This window comes from Anomalospiza imberbis, chromosome 6, assembly GCF_031753505.1.
Source record: "Anomalospiza imberbis isolate Cuckoo-Finch-1a 21T00152 chromosome 6, ASM3175350v1, whole genome shotgun sequence".
Taxonomy (NCBI): domain Eukaryota; kingdom Metazoa; phylum Chordata; class Aves; order Passeriformes; family Viduidae; genus Anomalospiza; species Anomalospiza imberbis.
Genome location: NC_089686.1, coordinates 54,811,820 through 54,838,703, shown reverse-complemented (window position 1 = coordinate 54,838,703; position 26,884 = coordinate 54,811,820). Strand labels below are relative to the sequence as shown.

The 26,884-nt window shown below is 43.3% G+C and overlaps 1 protein-coding gene across 3 annotated transcripts; it reads left to right on the top strand.

Annotated features, from left to right (window-relative positions):
* The first annotated feature begins 506 nt into the window (after positions 1 to 506).
* Positions 507 to 24,331, top strand: LOC137476174 (acyl-CoA (8-3)-desaturase-like). 3 transcript variants are annotated; one of them, XM_068194285.1, is made up of 14 exons: positions 507 to 1,634; positions 4,955 to 5,033; positions 6,271 to 6,394; positions 17,679 to 17,789; positions 18,532 to 18,729; positions 19,106 to 19,207; positions 19,365 to 19,493; positions 20,357 to 20,417; positions 21,116 to 21,192; positions 21,479 to 21,576; positions 22,217 to 22,313; positions 22,577 to 22,656; positions 23,333 to 23,458; positions 23,706 to 24,331. In XM_068194285.1, the coding sequence occupies exons 3-14, from the start codon at positions 6,368 to 6,370 to the stop codon at positions 23,755 to 23,757; spliced, it is 1,158 nt and encodes a 385-aa protein (XP_068050386.1). In that variant the 5' UTR covers positions 507 to 1,634; positions 4,955 to 5,033; positions 6,271 to 6,367; the 3' UTR covers positions 23,758 to 24,331. The 3 variants fall into 3 exon arrangements, with proteins under 3 accessions (XP_068050386.1, XP_068050385.1, XP_068050384.1); XM_068194284.1 differs by lacking the exon at positions 507 to 1,634 and adding an exon at positions 2,385 to 2,626; XM_068194283.1 differs by lacking the exons at positions 507 to 1,634; positions 4,955 to 5,033; positions 6,271 to 6,394 and adding an exon at positions 15,992 to 16,246.
* Positions 24,332 to 26,884: the final 2,553 nt, after the last annotated feature.

Genomic DNA, 26,884 nt, shown 5'->3' with positions numbered 1-26,884 from the left:
AAGGTATTCCTGGAGCTGTAATTTACAGTTTGAGCACCTCTCTGAAATGTTTCCCCTCCAACGAAAAATCTCAACTCCTTTTTGTCCCTTTAATCCTTTTAATTCCCTGCAGCATGGCCCTGACTTCCTCATTTTGACTGCTTATATTTAAAAATACTTGATGATGAAAGGCCCTGTGTTATATCTTTAACCAGCATCCCCTTTTTTCAGTATAAACTCTTAATTTGCATCCTTGCTACACTCCCCAATCCAAAATCTGAATATCCCTGGATAGTTTCACTGCCTGTGTGAGTTATCTTGCCACCTCCGTCTCTCCCTAATAACACTTTGGGAAGGGATTTAACTCTGGGCTACTCTCTCCAGTTTAGTTACTCCCGGGATTCTGCCACTCTTTCAAAGTTGGTTTGAAATAAATATGGGGGGGAAGCAGTATCCAGAGTAATACCCGGATTTAGGCAGCTGGGCTGAATAAAATCTGCTGGTATTTCTTACCAGTGACTTAGAGAGCAGAGGAGGAGACATCCCAGCTAATGTCCTGCAAATTTGTTGACAGTGTGCTAAAATAACAGATATCATGCCAACAAATCCAAGTGGTTGATTTGTCCAGGGAGCTGCACAAGATCCCAGTTTCACATCCTTGTATTCCTTGAATTAAGGTGCCTTTCAGGCCTTGTCAGCACCAACTGGAGTCCTTTTATGTAGCCAGGGCCTCACTGCCCTCACAGGGAAGAATTTCTTCCCAATATCCAATCCAAACCCACCCTCTGGCAGTTTGAAGCCATTCCCCAGTGTCCCAGGAAATAAAAACCTTCCATTTTTCTCTTAATGAAAACATGGCTTTGGAAAAAAAAAAAATCTATATAATACAGTTTGCTTTGGTGCTGCTTCTTCAGGGCTGCAATCCCTGTAGAACAGAAGATTCCTGGAAAAGGGATTCTCTCTTGACTAACAAGCTCTTAAATATGACCTCAGCTATTAAAAGCAAGTTTGAGGCACAGCTGCCTCGTTCATGCAGTGTTTTATTGTCTGCTGTCACTCTTCAGTTGCATGAACCAGGGTGTGCCCGGTGTTCTTGTCTGAATCTGTTGACAGCAAGATAATCCCTCTTGTCTCTGCAAAGAAAACCTCTTAACAAGTTTCCCACTGGAAGACCTGGCAAGCCCAGAACTCATCTCCGAGCTCAACTTGGCCTCTGGGTCACTGCTTGACGCTTTTAGCATCATTCCCATCTGGAACGGGGAGTAAACCTTGCCTGCTGCAGGTGTGCTGGTGCTTACTAAAGCTGAATATTGGCTGCAGCCATGTGCTCCTCTCATTGGTAAATGCATCCAGGTGACCATGGAATACATGCCAGGATTATACTTTGCATTTTCTAAAATCAAAATATGAAATCACTGATTTTGGAGCGTAATCCTTGGTTACTGGGGGTGTTTTACCTCAATTCCGAGGTCAGCAGTTCCCCTTATGACTTGAAATCCAATAAAAAGGTCTTAAAATTTTATTTTCCAGATGATTTCAAAGGAGTGTTTGACTGAATGTGGATCCGGAGAAAACCACTGTGTTTTTCTTCACTCCCTAGGAAGAGGTAGCTGAGTTTCTAATTGATTGATATTCGGACAGCTAAGGAGAGGAAGGTTTGAGAGACTCGAGAATTTAATCAGTTGGAGGGGTTCTCGAGGAAAAAAAACGGGGAAAGGATAAAGAAAAACGATCTAAGTTTGCCTCCCTGTGGCAGAATCCCGCTGTTGCACCTGGGAATGGGCCAGTTTTCCTTTTCCAAGCTTGGATGAATTCCTCCCTGGAACAGCTGTTGTGAATAACACAGAAATGTTATCCAAATCACAATAACAAATGACAATATAAAAAAAACCCTCAAGTATAGCTGCTCTGAATAACAAAGAAATGTTATCCAAAATCACTATAACAAATGACAACATAAAAAAAATATATCTCTCTCCTGGGTTACATTTGTATTAGGTGTATTTGATAATGAAAAGGTGGTGCAATTGTAACAATTACCTTATGGCAGCTTTGCAGCTGGAGCTATTTAATCAAAGCTCTGCTCTGGGAGTAAAAGAATCCAAATTATCTCCAGACAAGAATTCCAACTTTTAAGTAGCTCATGAAAGAGAGGAAAAATGAGATGAAAACTCTAATATTTTTTTGGTAGGTTATTTTGAAATAATGATGGCTATAGAAGCCAGGACTACACAGGACTCAAAATTTACATATTTCACCCCAAACCTGAATATTTTTGAGAAGACATTCCATCTCCTGAACAAGAAGGATCATTGCCCACATGAAATTTCAGAGTGTGAAAATCTGGCTCACTTGTTTTCTCCACCAAATTGTGAGGGTTTATTCATAAAGGAGAGGCCTTGTCTGCCTGCAGCCACGAGCAAGTTCAGGCCGTGGCCTCACATTTAGCGCTGCTTTTCCACGTGAAGTGCAGGCCTGCTCCTCAGCACCTGCTTTTTGGGCATAGCTTTGGATGCTGTGAGGGCTTTGCCACTGTCCAGGAGGACAAATGTCACCTTTGAGGTGATTTTCTACCACAACAAGTGTTTGCTACCAATTTTTGGGGCCTCGTTTTCTGAGGGGGAGAGCCTCGGACTTTGGATGACAGGTCAGAGTCCTTGAGTTCCCTTCTCCTCCAAAACCTCTTCTCCAAGGAAAGGAGCATAGGAATAGCTGCATGGCCTCTCAAAAAGCCTTTTCTTTCAATCCATCTTATAAAAAGTACAAGGGGATGGGGTTTTTCCATTGCTTGCTCCCTGTAATATTCTGTGAGAGACCGGTGAGAGCAGTGGCTGGGCCTGACTCAGCCTTGCATGGTTAAACTCATTCCTTTGCTTCCCTCAGCAGCTCCCCAAACCCTTTCATGCCTTTTCCAACGGGAAATTTAATTTCATTGTGTCCCTGATATAATCCCTAAAGGTGCAAATTGATTGCTGAGCCTGTTATCTTTCAATTGGTTACCTTACCGTTGTCCCAGGACACGGGGAGATCCCGCTATGGTAAAGGCTGTATTTCCAGATCCCAGTTACCCTGGGATAATCCCAGCTGCTCTCAAGCTTTCTGCTCCATGCCCAAAGGACAGGACTTGGAGTGTGTGGAGTGCTTTGGTGCCTCCTCAGGTTTGCAATCTGTGAGCAATCAGGACACAAACAAAGGTTTTGGGTTTAGCTGCTCAGGGCTAAGATTATCCAATTAGTACTTGAGAAGTATCCCACAGGCATAGCCCAAAGCCTCTGTTTGTCTCATCGAGGATTAGGAGCAATTAAGGGAAGTCAAATGCAATACTAGCACAGCATCCACTAATATCCACCTTGCTGGGCTGGAGCAGATAATTTATAATGCAATTTCCTTCCAAGGATAACCGTCCTGGTGGCTCATGGAACACCTAGAGAACATCCCATACTAGAAGAACAAAGCATTCCAACCAGTTAAGCTATGGAACGGTAATCCATAAATCCAAATAAAGATCTGGTCCCTTAACAGACTTGTCTCAGTTAGGATCCCTCAGTTTAAGGATGTAGAACTGAGAGGAGAAGAACTGCACATGAAATTTCACCTTAAATCTACAGTTTGCCTGGTTTTTATTCTCATATTATAATTTTTATTCTCCATTATTATTATCATTTCCCCAGTTACTTTCTGAGTCGTTGCTTCCCTCAAAAACTGCTTTATCTGCCTCAGTTCTAACATTTCATTACCTTTTAAAGATACCTTTCCCCCCCTAAAACTTTTAGCCTTCTGATTTGCTTAGGTACTTTTAAATGATGCATACTCTGATAACTCTTATGAACATTTATTCTTTGTTTACTGACTCATAATCAGAAAAACCTTAAGTAAAAAACAGCTGGTAATAAACTGTATTTTTACCAATATTTCTTTCAATAATACATGTTCGTTTTTTATTGAAGAGCATAAAATAATACTCTAAAAAAACCAAGGGAACATTAAATAATCTGGTCAGCATTAATAATCATTAGTGATGGCATGTTTTTAGACTTTGAGCAATTGATTATCTACAAGAAATAATTAGATTCTTGAGATAACTTATCTAATGACATCGGAAAAGGATAATGATAAACCATTGCTGATGCATGAAAGCTCTGCAGGGATTGTGCAAGGAAATATTTAAATATTTGTTATACTTTGTGAATGTTTTTCTTCTACTAAATGTTGGAGACCAGTCAATCTTTTCCTTAATGTGTGTTCCTTAACAATTTTAATGCTATAGACTCTTTAATTTTTTTTTTTTTTTTTGAGAAGATAGATAAAGGTTCTGCCTTAAAAAATAAGACATTTTGACTATAGGCAGGAAGAATAAAAGAAACTTTGAACTGAACTGCTGGTTTTGTCCCTGAGCAGGAGCAATGACACATTTGCCCTGTGTGAGGATGTTTATGAGGTAAAACCTTCCTAAAGGAGGCACTGCAATGCAACACTCATCTGTGCTTAATACCCCTTTTGTTGAGTGAGTGAATTCTATTATCTGCTTTTTATATGTTGGACACTACTATGAAAGGTATATTTAATTTTTTTTTAGGGCTTCTAATTTCAGTTAGGCAGGAAGTTTCCATCAGATGCTGTTATTACACATATGCAAAGGCACAGGTTTCGATTGCCTGAGTTGTAGCCTTTATTTTACAACACTGAAGCTGCAGTTATTAAACCACTGTGGTTTCCAGAGTGAGCTGCATTTGTGCACCTGGGGATGTGAAGTTAGTGTGTCCTGTGCCTATGTCACCGATGCAAATTTATGTTTCCAAAAGCAATTGCAAGCCAAAATATAGATAAACTAGACACTTTATAGATTGTTCTAGATAAATTGTTTTACAAACAAGAATAGTGAGGTTTACATAGCATTAACTTTCCATTTCTGCTTCTTTGCCCTTTCAAAGTAGAACTTTCCATTTCTGCTGCTTTGCCCTTTACAAGGATGCAGGAGGAGGAAGACCCCAAAAGAAAGGATGGGTTGTGATGAAATGTGGATCCAACCACTCCAGGTGAATCAAGGCAGTTAGGTAAGCCGGGTGGTGCTGGGCACAGGTTGAGCAAGGAACTGGTCCAGGTACAAAATACAGTTCCTCCCTTTTGATCTTGATAATGGCTCCTGAGTGACAGGATTAATTATATTCCTTGGCTCCACTCCCCCTCGTTTCCCTCCAATAAAAGTGACAAGATTGTCCTCATGGAGTGAGTGGGTGTCTGGGATTTTGTAAGACAATTTTAAGTGTGGAAAACACCAGTTATTGCTTGAGACTGGCTGAATAACTTGACTGGGGTTTTTTTGTTGTGTCTCCCCTGGGGAGAATAAAGGAGAATCATTTAGGCTCATTCTGAAAGGTGAGGAAGTTGTAAAAGTTAATTGTAAGAGTGCAATTCTGCAAAGGGGCATTTTAATTATTTGATTTTCTATTTCAACTGCTTCTGCAGACTTTTTCTGAAAGCACAGTTCCTTAAAGAACTCCATTATTTCGCTTATGAAAGAGAAGATGAGCTAAACTGCTCACTGTCATTAACAAAGGGAAGGAATACAAAGAAATGCTGATTAGAACTCAAGTACTCCAGTTTTCTTTAAATCTAAAACTTGTGCTGCCTGCAGCAATGACTTTTTAGAAAAATGACCTTGTCAACAATAGCACTGAAGGACTCCTCAAATCAGATTCATCTTGTCCATCTTTATGGAGTCAAGCATCTTGTCTAAGCTGCTGCCTGGGTTTTCCTGTCAATTGAGAGAGATAATTATATCTGGATCTAATTTATGCTGTCCATTTCCTTACATGATAATAGAGCAAGAACACATAAATCATTTACATTATGCATTTTAAGACAGCTAAAGCTAAGTGATTAAATTCATTTACTGTATTTTAAATATTCTGGTGCCCACACCATTCTGTTTGGAGACACAGGTGACATGAAGCATTTTCTGTACCTGTGCCACCACACAGCATAATCCTTAAACATGCAGTTGATAAAAGGGGGTGAGATTGTTAAAGGACATTATATTCTTCATGTAATCATGGAATGGTTTGGGTTGGAAGGGACTTTAAAGCTCATCCAGCTCCATGGACAGAGACACCCTCCACTTGAACAGCTTGCTCCAGCCTGGCCTGGAAGACTTCCTGCAAACAGCAAAGGTGGGGGAAAAAGAAAGAAACAAGTATGAAAGGACCAATCATATTTTCAGGTGACATTTGCAGTATTTTTTTCCAAACAAAAAGTCACTGCAATTTATATTTGTGTGTTTAAATTTTGCAGAATAATGTGATTTCCAGCTGGGTATGAGCCTGTTAGTGCAAAGAACTGCAAAGTGCTTCTCAGCAGGTGCAGTGAAAGACACACGAGTTGTGTCCAAATGTTACAGAAGAAGCTTCTGAGGAAGGTAATGTGGAGGGTTGTGCAATGTGTTTTCACCCTGATGGCTGATGGGGCCTGCCTGTACATGCTGACACACCTCAGGTGGGAGGGCTGGGTGGATCTTTACTCAGGAGCTGGAATGAGTTTGGAGTTTTCCCCACACACTAAAACAGACAAAGCTTCCTACCAATGGGATCTGTGAGTCTGTGTAGGATGTGGACACAGCTTGTAATGTGCAGCAAATCCTTGCTGGCTCCTTGATCTTCCTCATCTCCTTGTGCTTCCTCAGCTCTTGAAATCCACAATTCCTCTCTTTTATAAGAAAAGGAGGGAATGCAGCGACACAAACATAAGGAGTGCCCCTCTCTGCCTTCCTTTCCAGGAGAAAATGTGCTTTTTCTATGGACACCATCACAAGTTTCTCTCCAGATTTGCTTTAAGAGCATGACTGTAAAAGGTCTTTTCCAACCAAAATGATTCCAGCTTTTTTCTGCATTTCCCCATCCTTGCCAGTAGTGTGATGGCAACATAATCACCACCTTTATGAAATCTCTCTGCTGACTTTCCACCACGAGTGAGAACCATGTTTTACCTTCTATACCAGCTAATTGTGGATGGGTTTTGTTCCTTTCTTTTCCTAATTCTTGACTTTATAATTGAGATTTATTTTGTTCCTTTTCCTTCATAATTCCAACTCATTTAGAGTTGCTAGGCTGTTCCTTTGGCCTTTTCCAAACACTCTCGTCACCCGTATGTCACCCTCTGGAGATTAGGAAAGGAAGTAATTATGGTGCTGATATACAGGAATAAGTAATTAGGAATTATGCAACATTAATCCATCTCTACCCCACAGATTGGCAATGTGAAGTGGAAATCAGCTCAGAATATTCCAGGTACACTGGAGAGTGAGAGGTCAGCTTAGCAATACTGTCATATAAGATTATTTGGATGAGCCAAGGATTTCTGAGGGATTTCTGGCTTCCTCTGACCCTTATTCTAAAATAAAGTGTCTCTGTTTGCAGGAGAAGAGGGAGGAAGAGAGGGACTAGTAGATTTGGACATCTCTGAAATAATGTATAGAACTGGGCATAACCTTAGTTCTGTTTTCACTTTGCAGGACCAAGTTTGAAACTGCACAATAGTGCAGTTGTGAAATACTTTCACTGATTTTCTGCTGTTGGTAGGACTGGTAGGACAAATAATCTCTAAATTAATCATGATAACATGAGGGAAAGTCGTGTGGATTGATAAAGCTTTCGGTTGCTTTATTTATTACTTCTTGCTCTAACAAGAGAGTAGTGTCTTCTGTGGGAGTGTGTGATCATACAACTGGTTTTGTGTGTCATTTTTATGTGGAGCTGGTCTGTCCTTCTTTATTCTGTCTCCCCTTTCTGGCCTCTCTTGTAGGTAATTGCTGTCATGGTGAAGTCTGAGGTGTGAGAAACAAGGCTGATGAGAGAAATCACTTCCCCAGAGATTACAAAATCCCTTGTATTATGCAGTAACTTCAGCATCTGCCACCTCCATTACTCCTGTACCCAGCATTTTCTTCAGCTTTTTTCCCATTTATCACACTAACAGCACTAGAAGTTATCCCAGGTCTACATTCCCCAGCCACATTCTTTGTAGCTTTTGTTCAGGTTCTTCTCTTCCCTATTTTTGTGCCATAGCTTGGCTCAAACAACTCTCAAATATGTTTTGAGTTCCCATGGAAGCGTCTCTATGTTGACATCCTTGCCTGCCTTGTTCAGACATGCAGAGCCATATATTTAGTACCTCGTCAGCCCTGAATTTGGGACTGGAAATTTCTGTTTTGTTTTGGGTAGAAGTATGGTAATCTGGTGCTTGGAAAAGCCAACTGGGATGAAGAAAATAGGAATAATGCAGGGTTTTCCTTAGAATGTCAGAGGTTAAAAGTGAGGGGAAGTTGGTAGGAGGCGGCTTCCATGTTTCCAGATTTCTTCGAGGTGTTAAGGGACCTGTGGGAGCAGTACACAGAATCACACAGGATCACAGAATCACTAGGTTGGAAGAGACCTTCAAGATCATTGAGTCCAACCCATGCCCTAACACCTCAACTAAACCATGGCATCGAGTGCCATATCCAGTCTTTTTTTAAACACATTCAGAGATGGTGATTCTACCACCTCCCCAGGCAGACCATTCCAGTACTTTATCATTATTTCTGTGAAAAGCCTTTTCCTAATATCCAACCTGTATTTCCCTTGATGCAGCTTAAGACTGTGTCCTCTCATTCTGTCAGTTGCTGCCTGAGAAAGACACCGACCCTCACCTGACAACAGCCACCTTCTAGGAAGTTGTAGAGAGTGATAGGGTCACCTCTGAGTCTCCTTTTCTCCAGGCTCAACACCCCCAGCTCCCTCAGTTGTTCCCCACAGGACTTGTGTTCCAAGCCCCTCACCAGCCTTGTTGCCTCCTCTGGATGCTCTCGAGGGTCTCAACGTCCTTCCCAAACTGAGGGGCCCAGAACGGGACACAGCACTCAAGGTATGGCCTCACCAGTGCCGAGTACAGGGGGAGAATGACCTCCCTGCTCCTGCTGGCCACACTGTTCCTGATACAGGCCAGGATGCCGTTGGCCTTCTTGGCCACCAGGGCACACTGCTGGCTCGTGTTCGGTCAGCTGTTGACCAGTACCCCCGGTCCCTTTCTGCCTGGGCACTGTCCAGCCACACTGTCCCCGGCCTATAACACTGCAGGGGGTTATTGTGGCCAAAACGTAGGACTTGGCACTTGGACTCATTCAACTTCATCCTATTGGACTCTGCCCATCCATCCAACTGTTCCAAGTCACTCTGCAGAGCCCTTCGACCTTCCAACAGATTGACACACGCTCCCAGCTTAGTGTCATGTGCAAATTTACTAATGAAAGACTCAATGCCCTTATCCATGCCATCAATAAAAATATTGAACAGAACTGATCCCAGCACAGACCCCTGAGGGACGCCACTGGTGACTGGCTGCCAGGGGATGTAAGCACTGTTCACCACCACTCTCTGGGCCAGCCATGCAGCCAGTTCTGAGCCCAGCACAGAGTGCTCCTGTCCAAGCCGTGGGCTGCAGGTTCTCCAGGAGTGTGCTGTGGGAGACAGTCAAAGGCTTTGCTGAAGTCCAGGTACACAACATCCACAGCCTTTCCTGCATCCACCAGGCGGGTCACCTGGTCATAAAGGGAGACCAGGTTGGTCAAACACGACCTACCCTTCCTAAAACCCTGCTGGCTGGGTCTGATACCCTGGCCATCCTATAAGTGCTGTGTGGTGACACTCAGTATAAACTGTTCCATAACCTTACCGGGTACTGAGGTCAGGCCAAGTGGCCTATAATTACCAGGATCCTCCTTCCCACCCTTTTTGTGAATGGGGGTCACACTGGCCAGCTTCCAGTCATCCAGAACCTCACCAGTGAGCCAGGACTGCTGGTAAATGATGGAGAGCGGCTTGGGAAGCTCATCTGCCAGCTCCTTCATCACCCTGGGGTGGATCCCATCTGTTCCCATAGATTTATGAACACCCAAGCAGATCAGCAGTTCTCTGACTGCCTCCTCCTGGATAACAGGGGTCTCATTCTGCTCCCTGACACCATCTACCAACCCAGGAGGACAGTTGTCCTGAGGACAAGCTGTCTTCCCACTTAAGACTGGGACAAAGAAGGCATTAAGCACCTCTGCCTTCTCCTCATCTGCAGTTACTGAGTTCCCTCCCACATCCAGTAGAGAACAACGATTGGTCTTACCATTCCTTTTGCCATTAATATGTTTGTAAAAACATTTTTTATTATCCTTTACAAAAGTTGCCAAATTAAGTTCGAACTGAGCTTTGGCCTCCCTAATTTTTTTCCTATTTGCCCTAGCAACCCCCTTAAAAACTTCCTGAGAGACCTGACCCTCCTTCCAAAGATGATACATCCTCTTTTTATTCCTAAACTCCTTTGAAACCTCGTTGCCCATCCAGGCTGGACATTTGCCTCGTTGACTCATCTTTCAGCACACAGGGATGGTCTGTTCCTGTGCCCTCAAGATCTCTGTTTCGAAGCACATCCACCTTTCCTGGACTCCTTTGTTTTTAAGGGCTGCTCCCCAAGGAAGTCTCTGAGTAAGTCTCCTCAATAGGCCAAAGTCTGCTCTCTGGAAGTCCAGTGTAAAAGTCTTATTGATATTCCTCCTGATTTCACCAAATATTGAGAACTCTATAATTTCATGATGACTATGCCCCAGGCAGCCTCCAACCAACACATCTTCCACCAGCCCATCTCCATTTGCAAACAAGAGCTCTAACATAGCCCCTCCCCTGGCGGGCTCACTCACCAGCTGCGACAAAAAACTGTCCTCCACACACTCTAAGAACTTCCAGGACTGCCTCTTTTCTGCTGTATTAAGTTCCCAGCAGATGTCTGGTAAGTTAAGGTCACCTACAAGAACAAGGGTTGGTGATCCTGAGACATTCTCCAGCTGCTTATTAAATAAGTTGTCCACCTCTTCTTCCTGGTTGGGTGGACAATAGCAGACTCCCAGTAGGATGTCAGCCTTGTTGGCCTTCCCCTCAATTCTTACCCATAGGCATTTGACTTTGTCTTCATTAGTTTCAATACCCATGGTATCAAGAGCCTCCCTAATATAAAGGGAGGCTCCACCCCTCCACCTCTTCTCCCTTTCGGGTCTCTCCTGAAGAGCTTGTAGCCATCCAGTGCAGTGCTCCAGCTATGTGAGTCAACCCACCACATTTCTGTGGTGACTACATCTTAGCTTTGCTGTTGTGCCACGGCTTCCAGCTCCTCTTGTTTGTTACTTATGCTGTGTTCATTGGTATACATGCACCTCAGCTGGGCTACTAATTTCACCACTAATTCGGGCTTACCACCCTTGGGCCTGCTTCCAGACATCCCAGCTGCATCCCCTACCCCCTTCAAACCTACTTTAAAGCCCTCTGAATGAGTTGTGCCAGTTCATGAGCTAAAATGCTTCTGCCCTTAACAGAGAGATGGAGCCCATCCAGTTCCAGCAGGCCAGGTGCTGTAAAAGTTGCCCCATGATCAAAGAACTCAAAATTCTGCAGATGACACCAGCCCTTGAGCCACTTGTTGATAATGTGCACTCTCGTACTCCTTTCATCATTTTCCTCTACCTGAACGCTACCTGTGCTTCTACCCTATCAACCTCTTGACCTAGTGCCCTGAAGTCCCTTTTAATTACCCTGATGCTCCTCTTTTCAATCCCACCACTGCCAGCCTGGAGTATCAGCAGTGGGTAATAATCAGAGGGCTGAATCAGCCCAGGGTATCTCAGTGATATCCCAGTACCAGGGTAATCTCAGTGAGACCTGCCTCTCTCTGGGTCTGGTCAATGGGTCATGGGGCCCTCTGTTCTCCTCAGAAGGGAGTCAACCACAAGGACTACCCTTCTTTTCTTTTTAATGGCAGAGGCAGTGATCTGTCTGACAGATGAAGTGTAATTGGGAGGCTCTCCAGGCAGATAATTTTCTTCTATGTCATCTGGCTGACCCTCTAGATCCAGGGGCTCATACCTATTCTGAAGTGGCACCTGGCTAGGGGGTAGGGGTCAGGAGGAATTTTTATTATTACCTCCCCGAGCAGGGACCCATTTCCACTCCCCTTCATCCACCAGGTGTCCTTCTATTGCCTGACAGTGGGAGGCATGGGAGTCCTCTGACTCCTCCCTTAAGGATGGATGAACTGAACCCCACCAATCTATCTCCCTTTCACTTTCTATTTCCCAACAAAAGGAGATCATTCACCTGTTCACACCGCATGCAGGGTTCTTCTGCAATGCCCCTGGAAACCACTGCTAAGCTCAAACAGCAGAGGAAGGGGTGCGGACAGACACATCCTTTTTGAAGGGTTCTGTTTCGCTACATACAGTTTCACTAACTGCACCTTTTGATCGTGTAAAAACCACTACTAACAAAAAAAACCCAAAACCAACCAACCAACAGAAACACAACAAACTAAAAACCCCAACAGCAGGAGGAAACCTGCAACCCTGCCAAGCCCCGGTTTGCCCGCTCCCGTTCGCCGCGCTCCCTAGAGCCGCCTTTAATCACCCCAGCGCTCGCGCTCGCAGGAGGAAAGCCCTGTCCTGCACCTGTGTGGTTAAGCTATCAAAACAGCATTAGCTCTACCAGTCCTCAGCAGCAGAACATCAGGACTCTCAAAAGCCCCTGTCATGGTGTCCCTTCCAGTTTGCTGCAAACTCCAAGGACTTGCTCACATCCTGCTAGGAACAATGAGGAATTAATAGAGGACGTTCCTCTAAGGAGTTGCACCACATGAAAGAATAAGAAAAGAAAAAGAAGGAACAGGGGTGATACAATTTGTATTCTTCTATAAATTACATTTTTATGACTAAGTGGTTTATTTATTTATATTTAATAATTTATTTTATTTATATTTTTATGTTTTACTCTGAGTTACTCAGCTTAATTAGTGCTTCTTTTATTTTTTTTCTTTTTTCCTCAAGAGGTGAGTGATGCTCCAAGCCTGGCAGTGTTTAAGAAGCATTTGAGCAATGGTAGAGGCTTTAACTTTTGGTCAGGCATGAAGTGGTCAGGCATGATATTTGTAGTGATCTAAATGATCTAACTGATTAACTGATAGACCCTTGCAACCAACTCAACTGAAATATTCTGTTGTATTCCATTCTGTTCTATTTTCTCCTGCCTCTAAGAGAGAGGAGATTCCTGCTTGTTCATTTATTAAGGTGCTTGACCTCCTCATGGCTTTGGTGTCAATCATCTAATCAGTGTTTCTCTCCAGAATCTGCCATGTTCATGACTTGCAGAAAGGGAGCTAATGGAGTTCCTTTGGCAGTCAGCAAATATATTAATCACTTAGGAAGTGCAACAGCTCAGTTTGGAAAAAATCAGATTTTAATCTGCAAAAAAGTCCATTTAGCTTTGCCCCAAATATTTTTCCCTTTTTTCAGGCTTGATGACATATGTATTAAGACAGAAGTTCCAGAAAGGACCATCATGCAGCTTTGGTACAGTGCAAGGAAAGGAAGACTGGATTACAGGAGCATAAAGATGTGGGATGTGTGAAGGAACAATGGTTATCTGGTAGCTATCGAGTCATAATTTGATGCTTATCTTTTTAGCAGTTGACATCTTCATTGTGCAAAGACAGATTGCAAAACCAATTAGTGCTGCTTAATGTGGGTAGAAAACTGAGAAGCTGGAACCTTGGTGATGTAAGGGCTGTGGTGCAGATTAATGAAGGGTTTGTTCCCAAATGGATTGTCCCCCTTGGAAGGACATGCTGCTACAATGGAACTGGTTGCTGTTATCAGCATTCCTATCAGAGCAGTGTCTGACACGGTGATAATGTCATGAGTGTCCTGCATGTGGCAGGCAGCTCCTTCTCGAAGGAGGTTACCTGGCTCATCCTGAGGTAATGAAAGCTTCAGTTATCCAAGGGCTTGACATAAATCCATGTAAGGTCTTAAAACCTCGCTACCATTTTGTGTGCTTGAGGGCAGTTTTTTAAAAATCTAAAACTCCAGCTAAGCTTATGCCTGTCTCCTGACATCCCCAGGTTCAAGCCTTGTCCATCCTGGCCTGGAACACTTCCAGGGATGGGAAAGCCACAGCTTCTCTGGGCACCCTGTGCCAGAGCCTCCCCACCCACACAGGGAAGAATTTCTTCCCAATATCCATCCCATCTAACCCTGCCCTCTGTAATTTTGAAGACATTCCCCCTTGTCCTGTCACTCCAGGCCATTGTAAAAAGTCCATCTCCAGCTCTCTTGGAGGCCCTTTAGGTACTGGAATTGTGCACAGAAATTGTCATGTTTGGGGTTATTTTGTGTGCTCCATACACTAAAACCCTCTGGGGAGGAAGCTTTTGCCTGCTTGACTTACTGACCCAGTGAGAGCTATTTAACCTTGTGCAGTATTTTAGGATCAGAGAAAGGTTGGGCTGATGATCTTGAAGGTTGGACTCGATGATCTTGGACGTCTTTTCCCACCTTAATAATTCCATAAAATAGCTAAGGAGGTATGACCACGGGACAAGAAGGGGGTGGATTCTTCCTTCTTTTCTGCTGAATATTCAATATTGAGTATTCAGTGTAAGAGGAGAAGCTAAAAGGAAGGAGTTGTGCTGCACTCCTGAAGGTATGTGCTGGTGTGCTGGAAGTGGTTTATCTCAAATGTTATAAAAACACATTCTGCAAATAGCACCAAATGTGAGCCTAAAGGGATGGCAAAGCCCAGGAATCAGGAGGAAATGGTGCCTACTGTGACAGGGGACAAGCAAAGGAACAGGTTGATGATAACAACTATTAAACTTCTTTTTAATGCACCTTATTGCACTGGCTGTCCCTGGGAGCTGGGCTGAGAAACCAGCTTTAGGATTTTCACACCTTCCTGTAAAGGAGAAGAGCCAGAAGTATTGTGTAAACAGTTTGATTGAGATAACGAGATGAGATTTCTTCTTTTGCATCAACATTTCTTTTGGAAATCTAGACTGCAGAATCATTTTCAAGTGTGAGCTTTACCAGCACAAGTAGATTCAAGAGCAAACAAGCACTGAGGGAAAAAAAAAGGGCAAATAGATGCATGAGAATTGTTATAAATGTAAAGAAATCAGTTCAAATTAATTAATCATCAAAATATTGTATCTCAGATAAATGAATTAATGTACTTTGAAAAGCCTGTCCTAATTGTGGGCTCCTCCATCTAGGTTGTTGCTGTTGTGTGTTTTAACAGTTGGTTTTCTACAGGATAAAGAAATCATTCAGTCAATCACAGTTTTAAATTTTCAAGATTGGGTCTGTTTTGACAAGAGAAAATTATGTGGATGCTGTGACTGTTTAGAGGGAAAGGAAAAGTGGCACCAAGAAAGGAAAGGAAAGTGGGAAAGGAAAAGTGGCAGTGGTTGTTCTGCAATTAATGCTCATTTCCTGGAGTCCCCAAATCTAATTAATAATTTTACAAACACAAAGGGGGCAGTGGGAGGGGAAGAAACAGCAGTTTCACAACCTGCTATCAGAACCTGGTACAACATTCCATGTGTGCCTTCCCAGGTTTATCCCAGGTAACAGAAGTACCCAGGGCAGAGCTTCGAGGATTATTCCTGCCATGGGCTTTGTGGGAGCTCCCTGCTTGCTGTGAGTGTTGGAAAACTGGACTGAAATACAGGGTTTCATCAGGTGCTACTGATGAATTTTATACTGAGTTTTCTGGAGATTGGGGTGGTTTGGTTGTTGGGTTTTTTTTAGTAGGACATAAGAATATGCTTAATTCATGTTCCATCCAAAGGGTTTGTGGACTGCAACGTCATTCTGGTTAATCAGCAGAGTATTTTAAGGGAAGTTTTCGCTGTCTGAGCCCTTCCTTGGAATAGAATGAACTTGCTGAGGACTCCCCCTAAGCAGTCAGGTACCCCCCACCTGAGGGTACTACCTGAGGGCTTTGGGCACTGGGGATGCAGAACCAGGGTGGGAAATGGGCAATTTTGGGAGGCAGACCCAACCTCGAGGAGCTGGAGGGGGAGGGTGGAGGAGGCGGGGAGCAGCGCCGGGGCGGCTCCCTCCCTTAAATGCCACGGCGGAGCGGGATACGGGGCTGCAGCTGCGGGCGGGAGGAGGGCAGGAGGCTGGATGGCACCGCCGGGGGGCGGCGGGGAGGTGCGGGATGGGGACAGGGACAGGGACAGAGACCCCGCAGCGGGGATGCGGCGCTTCACCTGGGAGGAGATCGGGCAGCGGAACGGGCGGGGGCCGGCGCCGCAGGAGCGCTGGCTGGTGATCCACAGGAAGGTGTACGACATCAGCCACTTCTACCGGAGACACCCGGGAGGGGCCCGGCTCCTCGTCAGCCACGCCGGGCAGGACGCCACGGTGAGCGGAGCGGGGATGCGGGAGCCGGGATGCGCCGGAGGAGGGCGTCCGGGAAAAGTCGTGCGGAGAGAGCTTGGGAGTGGGAATCGGGGTGTGGGACAGAGTCGGGGGAGCGAAGTGTGACCGCTCCGTGTGAGCCTCGCCATCCCCATGCCATGGGAAAGGGCAGATGAGGAGATGCAGCCCACGGGAACGGGATCGGAGCGGTTGTTCCAGCTAAATCAGAACAACAGCTGGAGTGAGAGCAGAGGAGCACATGGAGATGCTCAGAGGACTGGAGCACCTCTACTAGCTGGGAGTGTTCAGCTTGGGGACGAGAAAGCCCCAGGAAGAGCTCAGAGGACCTTCCACTACCTAAAGGGCTCCAAGAGAACCGGAAAGAGACTTTGGACAAGGGCCCAGAGGGACGGGACAAAGGAGAATAGCTTTAAACTAAAAGAGCATAGATTTAGATTGAATATAAGGAAGAAGGTTTTGATGATAAGGGTGGTGAAACACTGGCATGGGTTACCCAGAGATTTCCCATCCCTGGACACCTCAAAGACCAGGTTGGATGAAGCCATCTGATGTAGCTGAAGATGTCCCTGCTCATTGCAGGGGGGGTGGACTAGAGGAGCTTTAAAGGTCCCTTCCAACCCAAACCATTGTGTGATTCTTAACTCTTCAGGATTCCTCTTATTGTCTGGTCTTGCTTGTGCAGTTGCTGTGAGTTGCAGCATTTTTTTCCATATATAAGGGATATTTGAGGCTCATGGAAATCAAAATAATTTTCTTTCCATCAAGTTTAAATTTCAAATTGTGTATTAGTTGAACTTTGCATTGTGTAATTTCATCACTTATTTCTTGAATTACTACTGCCAGATTTCTTTTATTTTAACTTGCTGGAAAATCCCAGACAATGGATGAACCAGATATTTTGTTTCTGGGATCTGAGCCAGATTCGTAGGTAGCTGGTTCCACGTCCAAATCATTAAGCCCTGCAGGATGTGAGCCACTTTCATGTCTGTCCATCTTGCATTAGGTCCATTGCTTAATCCTTTGGATGTATATTATGAAAAATTAAGACATTATCTTTAGTTGACCTAGAAGATTTTAACCAAAAGCAGAAACTCATGAAAGGTGGCAGCTCAGGAGATGAGAAGCACAAAAGACTTTCAATGAGCAAAGGAACCTGAGGAATGAAAAAAATGAGTATAATTAATGCCAACATTTTAGAAAGGGTGACACTGCACACTGAAACTGTGGAGTCCTCTTGGTGCTGCATTTGTTGTGGTGTTCTCTCACAAAGGATAAAAAAGAAAGGGTGTCTTCCACCAGACCAAGTTTCTTCAACCTGGCCTTGGACACTTCCAGAAATGGAGTGATTCAAAAGGCTATTAAAAAAAATTAACAAAATCTGGATTTCTTTTCCTTTGTTGCTGTGCCTTTGCAGGATGCCTTTGTGGCATTCCACGTCGACAAGGTGCTGGTGAGCAAGTACTTAAAGCCACTGCAGATTGGGGAGCTGGCACCAGACCAACCCAGCATTGAGCCCACTAAAAATGTAAGTCTGTCCTTACAAAGCAGATAAAAGGAGACTAAAGGGAAATATTCTGAGATTACACCTTGTTCTTCTCTATCAGCATAGCTCCTGGAGCAATAGGATCCAGGTTGCTCACATTTTTTGGGCTACTACTTAAAAACAATGTGTAAATATGAGTCTAAATCTACATTCTGTGGTTGAGAATGAAGTTCCCGAAGATGAATTTTTCTTATCACAGCCTCTCTACCTAAATAGCAGAGTTACCACCTCTCCTTTCCCTTGCTTTGAGGAAGAGCTAACCAAAAGGAAAAGGAATAGTCTTGGAGAATAAATATTCTCCTTCAGCTGTAGGTGCATTTAACTCTCCCCTGTTAATCCTGGGAAGGGAAAAGTGAGGATAAATATAAGGAATAATTTCATGCAAAGACGTACCACAAGGTGGCATGGGAAGTTCATGCACACAAAGTACACCTTCCACTAAACACAACTTCCAGCTGAGCCCTCTGCTGCTTGCCAAGATTTGACGGAAGAAGCACCGAGGAGGATTTGTTTTAGGGATTGGGATGCAGACATTGTGATGGCTGCTCCCGGCTCCTCAACAAAAAACTGTAGCAGAGCAATGATAACGTTTATTAACCCCAGCTCTTGCCCTTTTGGCCAGATCCTTTGTTCTTTCTCCCCCCCATCAAAGTGGTTTTTGGGTTATGAGGCTGCAGTGGTGCTCTCTAAAACCAGAGAATTGTAACCCTGATGCTTCCCCCAGGAAATGCTGGTGAAAGATTTCCGGGAATTGCGCGCTACAGTTGAAAGAATGGGACTGCTGGAGCCAAACCAACTCTTCTTCTTCCTGCTCCTGGTTCACATCCTGCTCTTGGATACAGCTGCTTGGCTCATCCTCTTCTACTTTGGGACATCCTTAGTGCCCTTCGTTTTCTCCCTGCTGCTGCTGACCATTTCCCAGGTGAGCAATGAATTCCATGGCGTGGACTTGCATCACCCTATGCACACACACACATGTGAGCAGTTTCTTGGTCCTTTGCTTCCTCACTTGGCACAGTTTCACTTTGTCATAAAAACACAGACACTACCTGCATACCAAGAAGAAATTCTACATGTGGGGAGCTCACACTAAACTTAGTTTGGGATTCTTTCAGCAAGATATATTCTGGGGGAAGCCTTGGGACTGTCAGGATTCCACAGTCCCTTTCTGCTGGTGACTTGGGAGCAGTGTCTGGAAAATAAGTCTTAATATTTCAAAGCAAAGAATGAGTGTGGCACCATCCCCATCTCAATTCCTCTTTTTCTCCCCTCCTAAAGTTTTCTTTTTTCTCCTTCAGGTCCAGGCTTCCTGGTTACAGCATGATTTAGGACACCTCTCAGTATTCAGAAAAACCAAGTGGAACCACTTGCTACACAAGTTTGTGATGTGCCATTTGATTGTGAGTCCCTGGAAAACATCTGAGGGTTTTCCTGTAGAAATGTGTATTCTGAAGACTCTGTGGAGCATGTACAGCACTGGGGGAGGGATTAGGGGCAGAAGTAAAGGGAATTCCGGCTTTGAAAATGCTTTTCATGCTTTGTTCTTCCCTTGAACAGGGGGCCTCAGCCAAGTGGTGGACTCTCCTGCACTCCCAGCACCATGCCAAACCCAACTGCTTCCACAAGGACCCTGACATTGATATGCACCCCTTCCTCTTCACTTTGGGGAAGAAATTCTCTGTGGAGGTCAGTGAGTGGGTGTGGGATGTTTAAAATTAAGGTGTGATGGCAGTTTCTGTAAAGAGGTTTATTTCTCCACAGTTCACACTAAGTCCTTGTAAGAATGTCTCAAACAGCTGATACATTGATGTAAATAAATTAGACATGATGTAAGGGCATTGCATATAGGGTGGAAAATCCACCAGCACATTCATGGTTGGAGAAACCTAATGACCTATAATAACAACTCAATAATTAATGATCATTAGATAACTTGTAAGCATCAATCAATGCAAGGCATGGCTACATGCAGCCTGGAATTATTATTTTAATATTAATGTGTAAGGCTCAGTCAAAGGGGTGGCTTTGATGTGTCCATGTCTTCTAGGAGAGTTTGCTGTGACAGGAACAGCAGGACTGAAAAACCCAGGGCTATTCCTGGAACTCCAGTTGGGCAGAATTTGTTGGACCATGTAGGATATTCTCAGTTTGTCCTCTTTGGACACTGCCATGAGTGACAACCTAAGAGTGCTGAACCCCTTTTGCTGTAGATCCCATCAGTTCTTGAGACCCCATCACAGCAGCTACAGCAGTGAAATATTCTTCTCCATGCCATCGTGGAACTGCCATTTAAGTTCAGAGAAGAAATAAGGGGAAAAATGAGAGAAAATACATATTTCTGACTACTAACATAACTTAGCCTTGATATATCTAATTCTTCACAAAATGAATAATGAAAAAAGGAATGAGGGTTGTGGGAAGTGTGCAAGAAGAATCCCTCTGGAAAATAAATGGAAAAGAGAAAGAGCAAGTTACCTGTGAAAATTGCTTGGTCTCCACTAATTTTTTTTCCTGTTTTTTTTTTTTTTTTTTTTTTTTTTTCCCCACAGCTTGGGATCAAAAAGAAAAAATACATGCCCTACAACCACCAACACAAATACTTCTTCATCAGTGAGTATCTCTATCATCCTGCAATTCCCTGAGAAGTATTAAAGGGGCTTGGAAATTCTACTTTTTACCTGGAGAACTTGAGAAAAACAATGGTGCCTGAGTCAAAGAACACAATAAAAAGCCAAAATAATTACAACCAGATTTTTGGAAGAGTTGAAGACCTAACCCATCTTATCCCAGATCTCCCACATCCTCCACAGAAGCTCTGGGTTATGATATCATACCATATCTTTCAGTAGTATCAAAGTCTGTGGCTTTCAGGGTTTTTCTTTTGTTTGTTTGTTTGGTTTACTTTGGTTTCTTGAGTTTTTAAGTGCGACTGAGATGTCCTTTTGGAAGGCTGAATTTGAGTTCATCAACCCCAAATCCCTGATAGAAAAGGGATTTCATATGCATTGCTGTTGTTGCCCTGCTTTGCACTAAGGAATAAGGAGCCAGATAAGCTTTGGGCTGTGGAAGCCACTTCTCAAAATAATAATTTGTGGCTGTTCCTCAGTCAAGAGCCTAAGATGAAATCTGAAGGTTGTAAGAACTCTCAGATTAATGGACAGACCTAGAAATGTTTCAAGGCACTAAACCATCCTAACATCCTAACCTGGAATGTTCTTCAGATTGAGCAGGAATTCAGGACCCTTCCCTCCCAGGCTGATGTTGTCACTCAGTCTATGATGTCACCAGTGATGAATTTTTCTTTCCAGCTCTTCCTCCCCTCCTGTTCCCCACCTACTTCCACTGCCACACATTCTACATTGCCTACACAAAGAAGTACTGGGTGGTGAGTACTGCTACTTGTGTGACCAAAAGGGGTCAGATGGGGACCTCCAGCCTTCCTTTTGAGCATGCAGCCAGCTCCTTGCTGGCAAGAATGCTCTCACCTCTTACAGCAAGCTGTGAGAAAGTATCATAGGCTTGTGTTGGATTGCTCTAGATTATTCCATTCAGAAAAAGACTGTCAAAGCTGAAAGTAAATTGTTCATACCTATAGTATGACGCTTTAAAAAACAAATAAGCAAATGTAATTAATAAAGACATGCTTTTCTTGTTGTCTCTGGTTTTGTTAGGACTTGGCCTGGATGCTGACCTTCTACATCAGATTCTTTTATACTTATGGATCTTTATTAGAAACAAAGAGTCTCCTGGCATATTATTTTATATTCAGGTGATGTGTCTTTAGAAGCTTCTTCAGCCTTTTCTCTATGCATTCTTTCCATCTGTACCTGCCTGCCTTTCTCTGTGTTTATATTTCCACATTCTCCTTTACCACCTAATTTTTTGCCTACTTTTTAATTAATAAATTCTTTAGTTCAATTGCCAGTGCAAGTTTTGTGTTGCCCCATTAGCTGTGGCAACAAAGAGAGTTCACTGAGTGCTGACCAACTTGAGAAATATTTACCTCATATAACATTCAGTGCTTTGGGTGCTGGGTCTGCTGCTGCTCAAAGAGAACATTTAACCAAAACAGCTTAGCCTGGGCTTGCAAATGCCCATGTATTATCCAGCAGCACTGACTTGAATGGCCAGCACACTCGCCCCTTGGATCATTTCACTGATTCTAATCAGTTTGAGCCTTGGCTACAGATAAAACAAGTTGAACACCAGTCAGTGTTATAACAAAACATATGAAATAATCATGAGTTTCATAAGGAAATATGAAACTTCCAGGGTTTGGAAGTCCTTCCAGGTGCTGGCTTAGCAAGGCTAGTGTTCAGTCATGTTTTTAAGTCTGGCTTTGCCATTATTTCAATGGCTCCTCGCTGACCTGCTCACCCAGCACTGAATTCTCTTATCTCGTTGCACAGGATGCTGGAGAGCAGCTGGTTTGTCTGGGTCTCACAGATGAACCACATCCCAATGGATATCGACTACGACAAAAATTTGGACTGGATGTCTACTCAGGTAAAAGATTTTTTCCCTTTTTAGGAATTGTGGCCATACAGGTACAAATTTTAACCATAAGCAAGTCTCCTGTTGCATTAAGGGGGAAATCTGTTGGTGGCTGGGAGGTGAAGGTCAATAGGCTGATGGCTTCAGTCATGGAAAAGGTAAAGAAGTACAGCAATGACACTCGTGGGCAATCCAAAATGAAATCCAGGTCGAGCTCTGGTACCTTAACATACTCTGACCTGTCTCTGACTTTGCTTTCTTCTCCCCCCCTGTAGCTCCAGGCAACCTGCAACGTGGAGCAGTCACTCTTCAATGACTGGTTCACAGGGCACCTCAACTTCCAGATTGAGCATCAGTGAGTACTCACCCCAAGAAGGAATTTTCTTTCCCCTCCTCCTTTTTAAAAAATATTTTTCCTTCTCTCTCTCTTTTTCCCTCCTTATTCTTTTTTTGCTCTGAATTCTACAAATAGTTGTGGGGTACCAATGAGTTTGCCTTTAAAACTTGAAACTCTTTTAAGAGAATCATGTAATTCAAAACTTTCACTGGATCCACAGGATGACAAGAGAAAATGGAACAGGGGCAGGATCCATGCAAGGACAGTAATACAGTCAATCCCAAGTAGTAGGTTTTAAGGATCAATGGAAATGTCCTGATTAAAGCACCTGGTTTTAGTCTTTAAACAGGAGTTTAAAGCCACCTCTGCTGATTTTTTTTTTTTGCTGTTACTCGTTAGAGTGAGATATGCAAGGATGAAGGATGGGCTCATCTCCTCCTTTGTGCTACTTCCAGAAAAAGGGAGGGAGGGGAAATAATTTTTTCCATAAACATCATTTAATTTAGAGACAAACTGTGTGGAAAAGAACAGAGGGGAAAGCAGGAATTTCCTACCAGTTCCTTGTGCTAAAAGCACAGCAGGGGAAAGAAGAGCTAGGAGCAGCTACAGACCCTGCTCATTGTGAGCTTGGTGATTCCTGGGAAGCACTAATGGCTAGGATTTCCTGTGAAGCTTGCCTGTCTCCTGCTCACAGCCTGTTCCCCTCCATGCCACGGCACAACTACTGGAAGGTGGCCCCTCTGGTGAAGTCCCTGTGTGCCAAGCATGGCATTGAGTACCAGTGCAAGCCTCTGCTCACAGCCTTCGCAGACATCGTGCAGTGAGTAAAAATAAACCCCCAAACTGCAGGAGGATGCAGGAGAGACTGGAATCCTAAAAGCAAGAGCTGCTCTCCTTTTACCCTATAGGCACATGGTGACTCTTGGGGAGAGATCTTTGTGGGTCTCTCCCAGCTCAGCTTATTGTGGGATTCTGGGAAATGAGCACAGACAAAACCTCATTCCCTTGTCCCAGCAACACTCCCCTGAGCAGTCCTGTGATATGTCCTCTCTTTCTCTCTCTCACAGCTCCCTGAAGACCTCAGGAGAGCTCTGGCACGATGCCTACCTGCACAAATAAAGGACAAAGCTTGGTGCTACCATTCAGAGCCTGCCATGGCTGCATTCCCAGCAAGCTGAGGGGCAGGGATCACAAGGGACTCTCTGGCAGAACAAAGTGAGTAAGGACTGAGGGATAAAATTCCTATAGAGATGAAGCTGCCTGAATTTTTCTTCTGGTTTTTCCTAGGGTTATGGTTCAGATATGTTAAGAGTGGGCAGGGCTGGCAGAAGGTGAATTGTTAGGAGAGGAGGGAGCTCTTTGCTGACTGAGTCTGAGCATTTCTGAGCCTGAGCATGGGCTCAAGTCAGATCATGGACTGATGGAGCTGCATACACTTAACTTCATGTCAGAGGCCTCTGATCATGGGTTTTGTGGTTTTGTTTTTGTTTTTTTGTTTGTTTGTTTTCCTCATGTGGAGGGTTTAATGCTTGATACAGCATTTGCTTACTTGAATTTGAAACTGCAAAAGATTTTGGATTAACATGGTGTTCCAGCAATGTGCTTAAACTACAATAAATTAGGATAAACTACAAACAATACTTAGACTGTAGCAAGTGCACATGCAGTGAATAAAAACATAAATGTGTTTTCATTACAGTTCTCTAGAGCATCCTCATTGTCACAAGGCCAAGAAACACATGGGGTTAAAACCAGTTTAAGGCCTCTGCTCTTTTCAAAATTTATCTGGTTTGAGGGGTTTTTTTGTACTTTGTGTTCGGCTGAGACATGAGCACACTCCACGTACACTCCCCACCTATACAGGACTAAGATTGGACTACAGAAAGGTAAACCAAAAGTAAAATAAATCACCTACAGACATCTGGTCAAATCCAAAACTTGCTGTTGCTGCTAAACCAAGATCAGATCAGATTTTGGCTGTGCCAGGCAGAAGGTGAGCCAGTGAAAGAAGCTGGTCCAGGTACTTTGAATCACCTTGAGAGACAATATCTTTCCATTAATTAGTAAGAATGCCTTTTTTTTGTCTCAGGTGAGTACAAACTCAGACCCTGAAATAAAAGACCAGCTTTTGGAAAGGAGAGTATGGGAACAACAAAATTCATTTGAATATTAGCAGTTACCACACTTTTTTTCACCAATTCAAGGTTAATAAACAGAAAACTCCAGAGGTAAAAAGATATAGAAAAAGTCTCTGATGATGTAACAAATGGGCTTTGTACTACTTGTGCAATGATTGGCTGAATTACTTAAAAACCTTTAACCCCGCAGAGTCAGCCAGAACAAGGGAAGGATTTGCTATTAAACCATTTTTCCTGCCTTGGAAAAAGTGCAATTATGTTTAGAGGTTAACAGCACAAAGTTCAATACTTGACCCACAGGAGTAAATGAAGCAACTCCCAAAAGCTCTGTGGGAGAATTCAGAAATAAAGCAGAAGTCACAACAGTATCATTTACTCACAAGCACATTTCCACTACTTTAAAAAGCCTTTTAAAATTACATTAATCAGCCTTTGAAAATTATTTATCAGGTAGATGAAAGGTCTGATTTTGAAGATCATAATTTGATTTTTGGACCTTTGACATCATTGGGCTCCTAGTTCAGGACCCCTGCTAGTCAAAATGCAATTAAAAAAAGAGCTGTGAATGTTCCCATTGTTTGAGGACCCAACAGTGCTCCAACGAGGACAGGTGTGCAAGAGGATTGGGCAACACTGAGATGAAGGGCTCTGGCTAAATATGGAATAAAGCCTAAGCAATATATGGATCAATGCCAGAGCAAAGAGGAGCAGTTGCCAAGTCGTCCCTGGGTTATCTTTGAGCAATCTTACCAGTATCAATCTCAGATTAATAGATGCCTGCACTCCCCTCAAGAAAATACTGGATAGCTGGATGAGATTTTACAAAGAAGATATCACTGAAAGGCCCAAAGAAGGAAACACATACAAATTAGTCATATAACCCAAAAGGAAGGCATAAACAAACAAAAAAACCCAAAAAAAAACCCACTCCTGCAAAAAAGTTACGATACGTGAAAACAGTGGAAAAAAAATCAGCACCAGCAGTAGAGTATCTTCCTTAAATGTGAACAATGATTAAAACAATACAAAATATTAACTGGCTTACTCTAAAATACAGTCTTGATTCCTGCAACTCTAAAGGGCAAAATTTCATTCTTTTCTTACACTAGTATCTTGGAATCAGAGGTTCAGGGAAGACAGTTCCTACTTGAAATAACACTGAAAGTTTGAATTTAAAGTGAAGTATTTTTCCAATAAAATCTCTTAGGAAAAGTACTGAGTGGCTAAAGCACCTTGGACTCTGCACACACACAATAAATTAAAAAACATTCTCCATTCCTGATTTTCCAGCTTCCCTCCACAAAGTCAAGAGTGTTGTTGAGACCTTGTAGAGAACACAGGAGCTATGATAATGCAGAAATTCTGTATTTTCATTAGGTCTGGGGAGCACTGCAGCTGTAACTGAGTCTGTAACCAGTACCTGCCATCACCCTCCTTCCTCAATAAATCTTACAACATGTAAGCACAAGGTCAAAGACTGCCAAGTGTGGAAAAGAGAATCATACAATAGTTTGGGTAGGAAAGTGTATCCACTTCTGTGCCAATCCGGAATCAATAATCACAGGGACAAGGATTTGTTGCACTGGAAAATAACCCAAACCAAACAATTAAAAAACCCCAAAGTTCCCGATCCCAGTCAAAGTTTAAAAATGGGGAACCTGAGAGAAACAAGCAAAGAATAAATACTGAAATTAACTGACACAGCAAATCTATATAAAGCATTTCTGTGGTTCATCACATGCTATAAAACAGGAAAGGAAGTTTTCCTTCTGACTTGGTCCATTAGAGATTTACAGTATTTGAACTGCTCTGAATAGCACGATGTAAAAATATTTAGTGGGTTTTTTCCATTAAAAAAGTAAAACTGTCAGTTTATCAAGCTTCAGTCTGTGATCTGAGAACAAATTTCAGCCCAGCTCTTGAGGGCCTGCAGTGCAAAGAGATTTCCAGCTGCTCTGGGTTGAAGTTTGACTTCAGGTGGAATTCCAGCATGACAAAGTCCAATCTTTCAGACTATTAAACCACACAGGCTTTGCTCTGTAATCCAGGCTGCAAAAATGTCATCATTAACAGTCAGCTATCAAATACTTCACTTATTGTTATTTTTA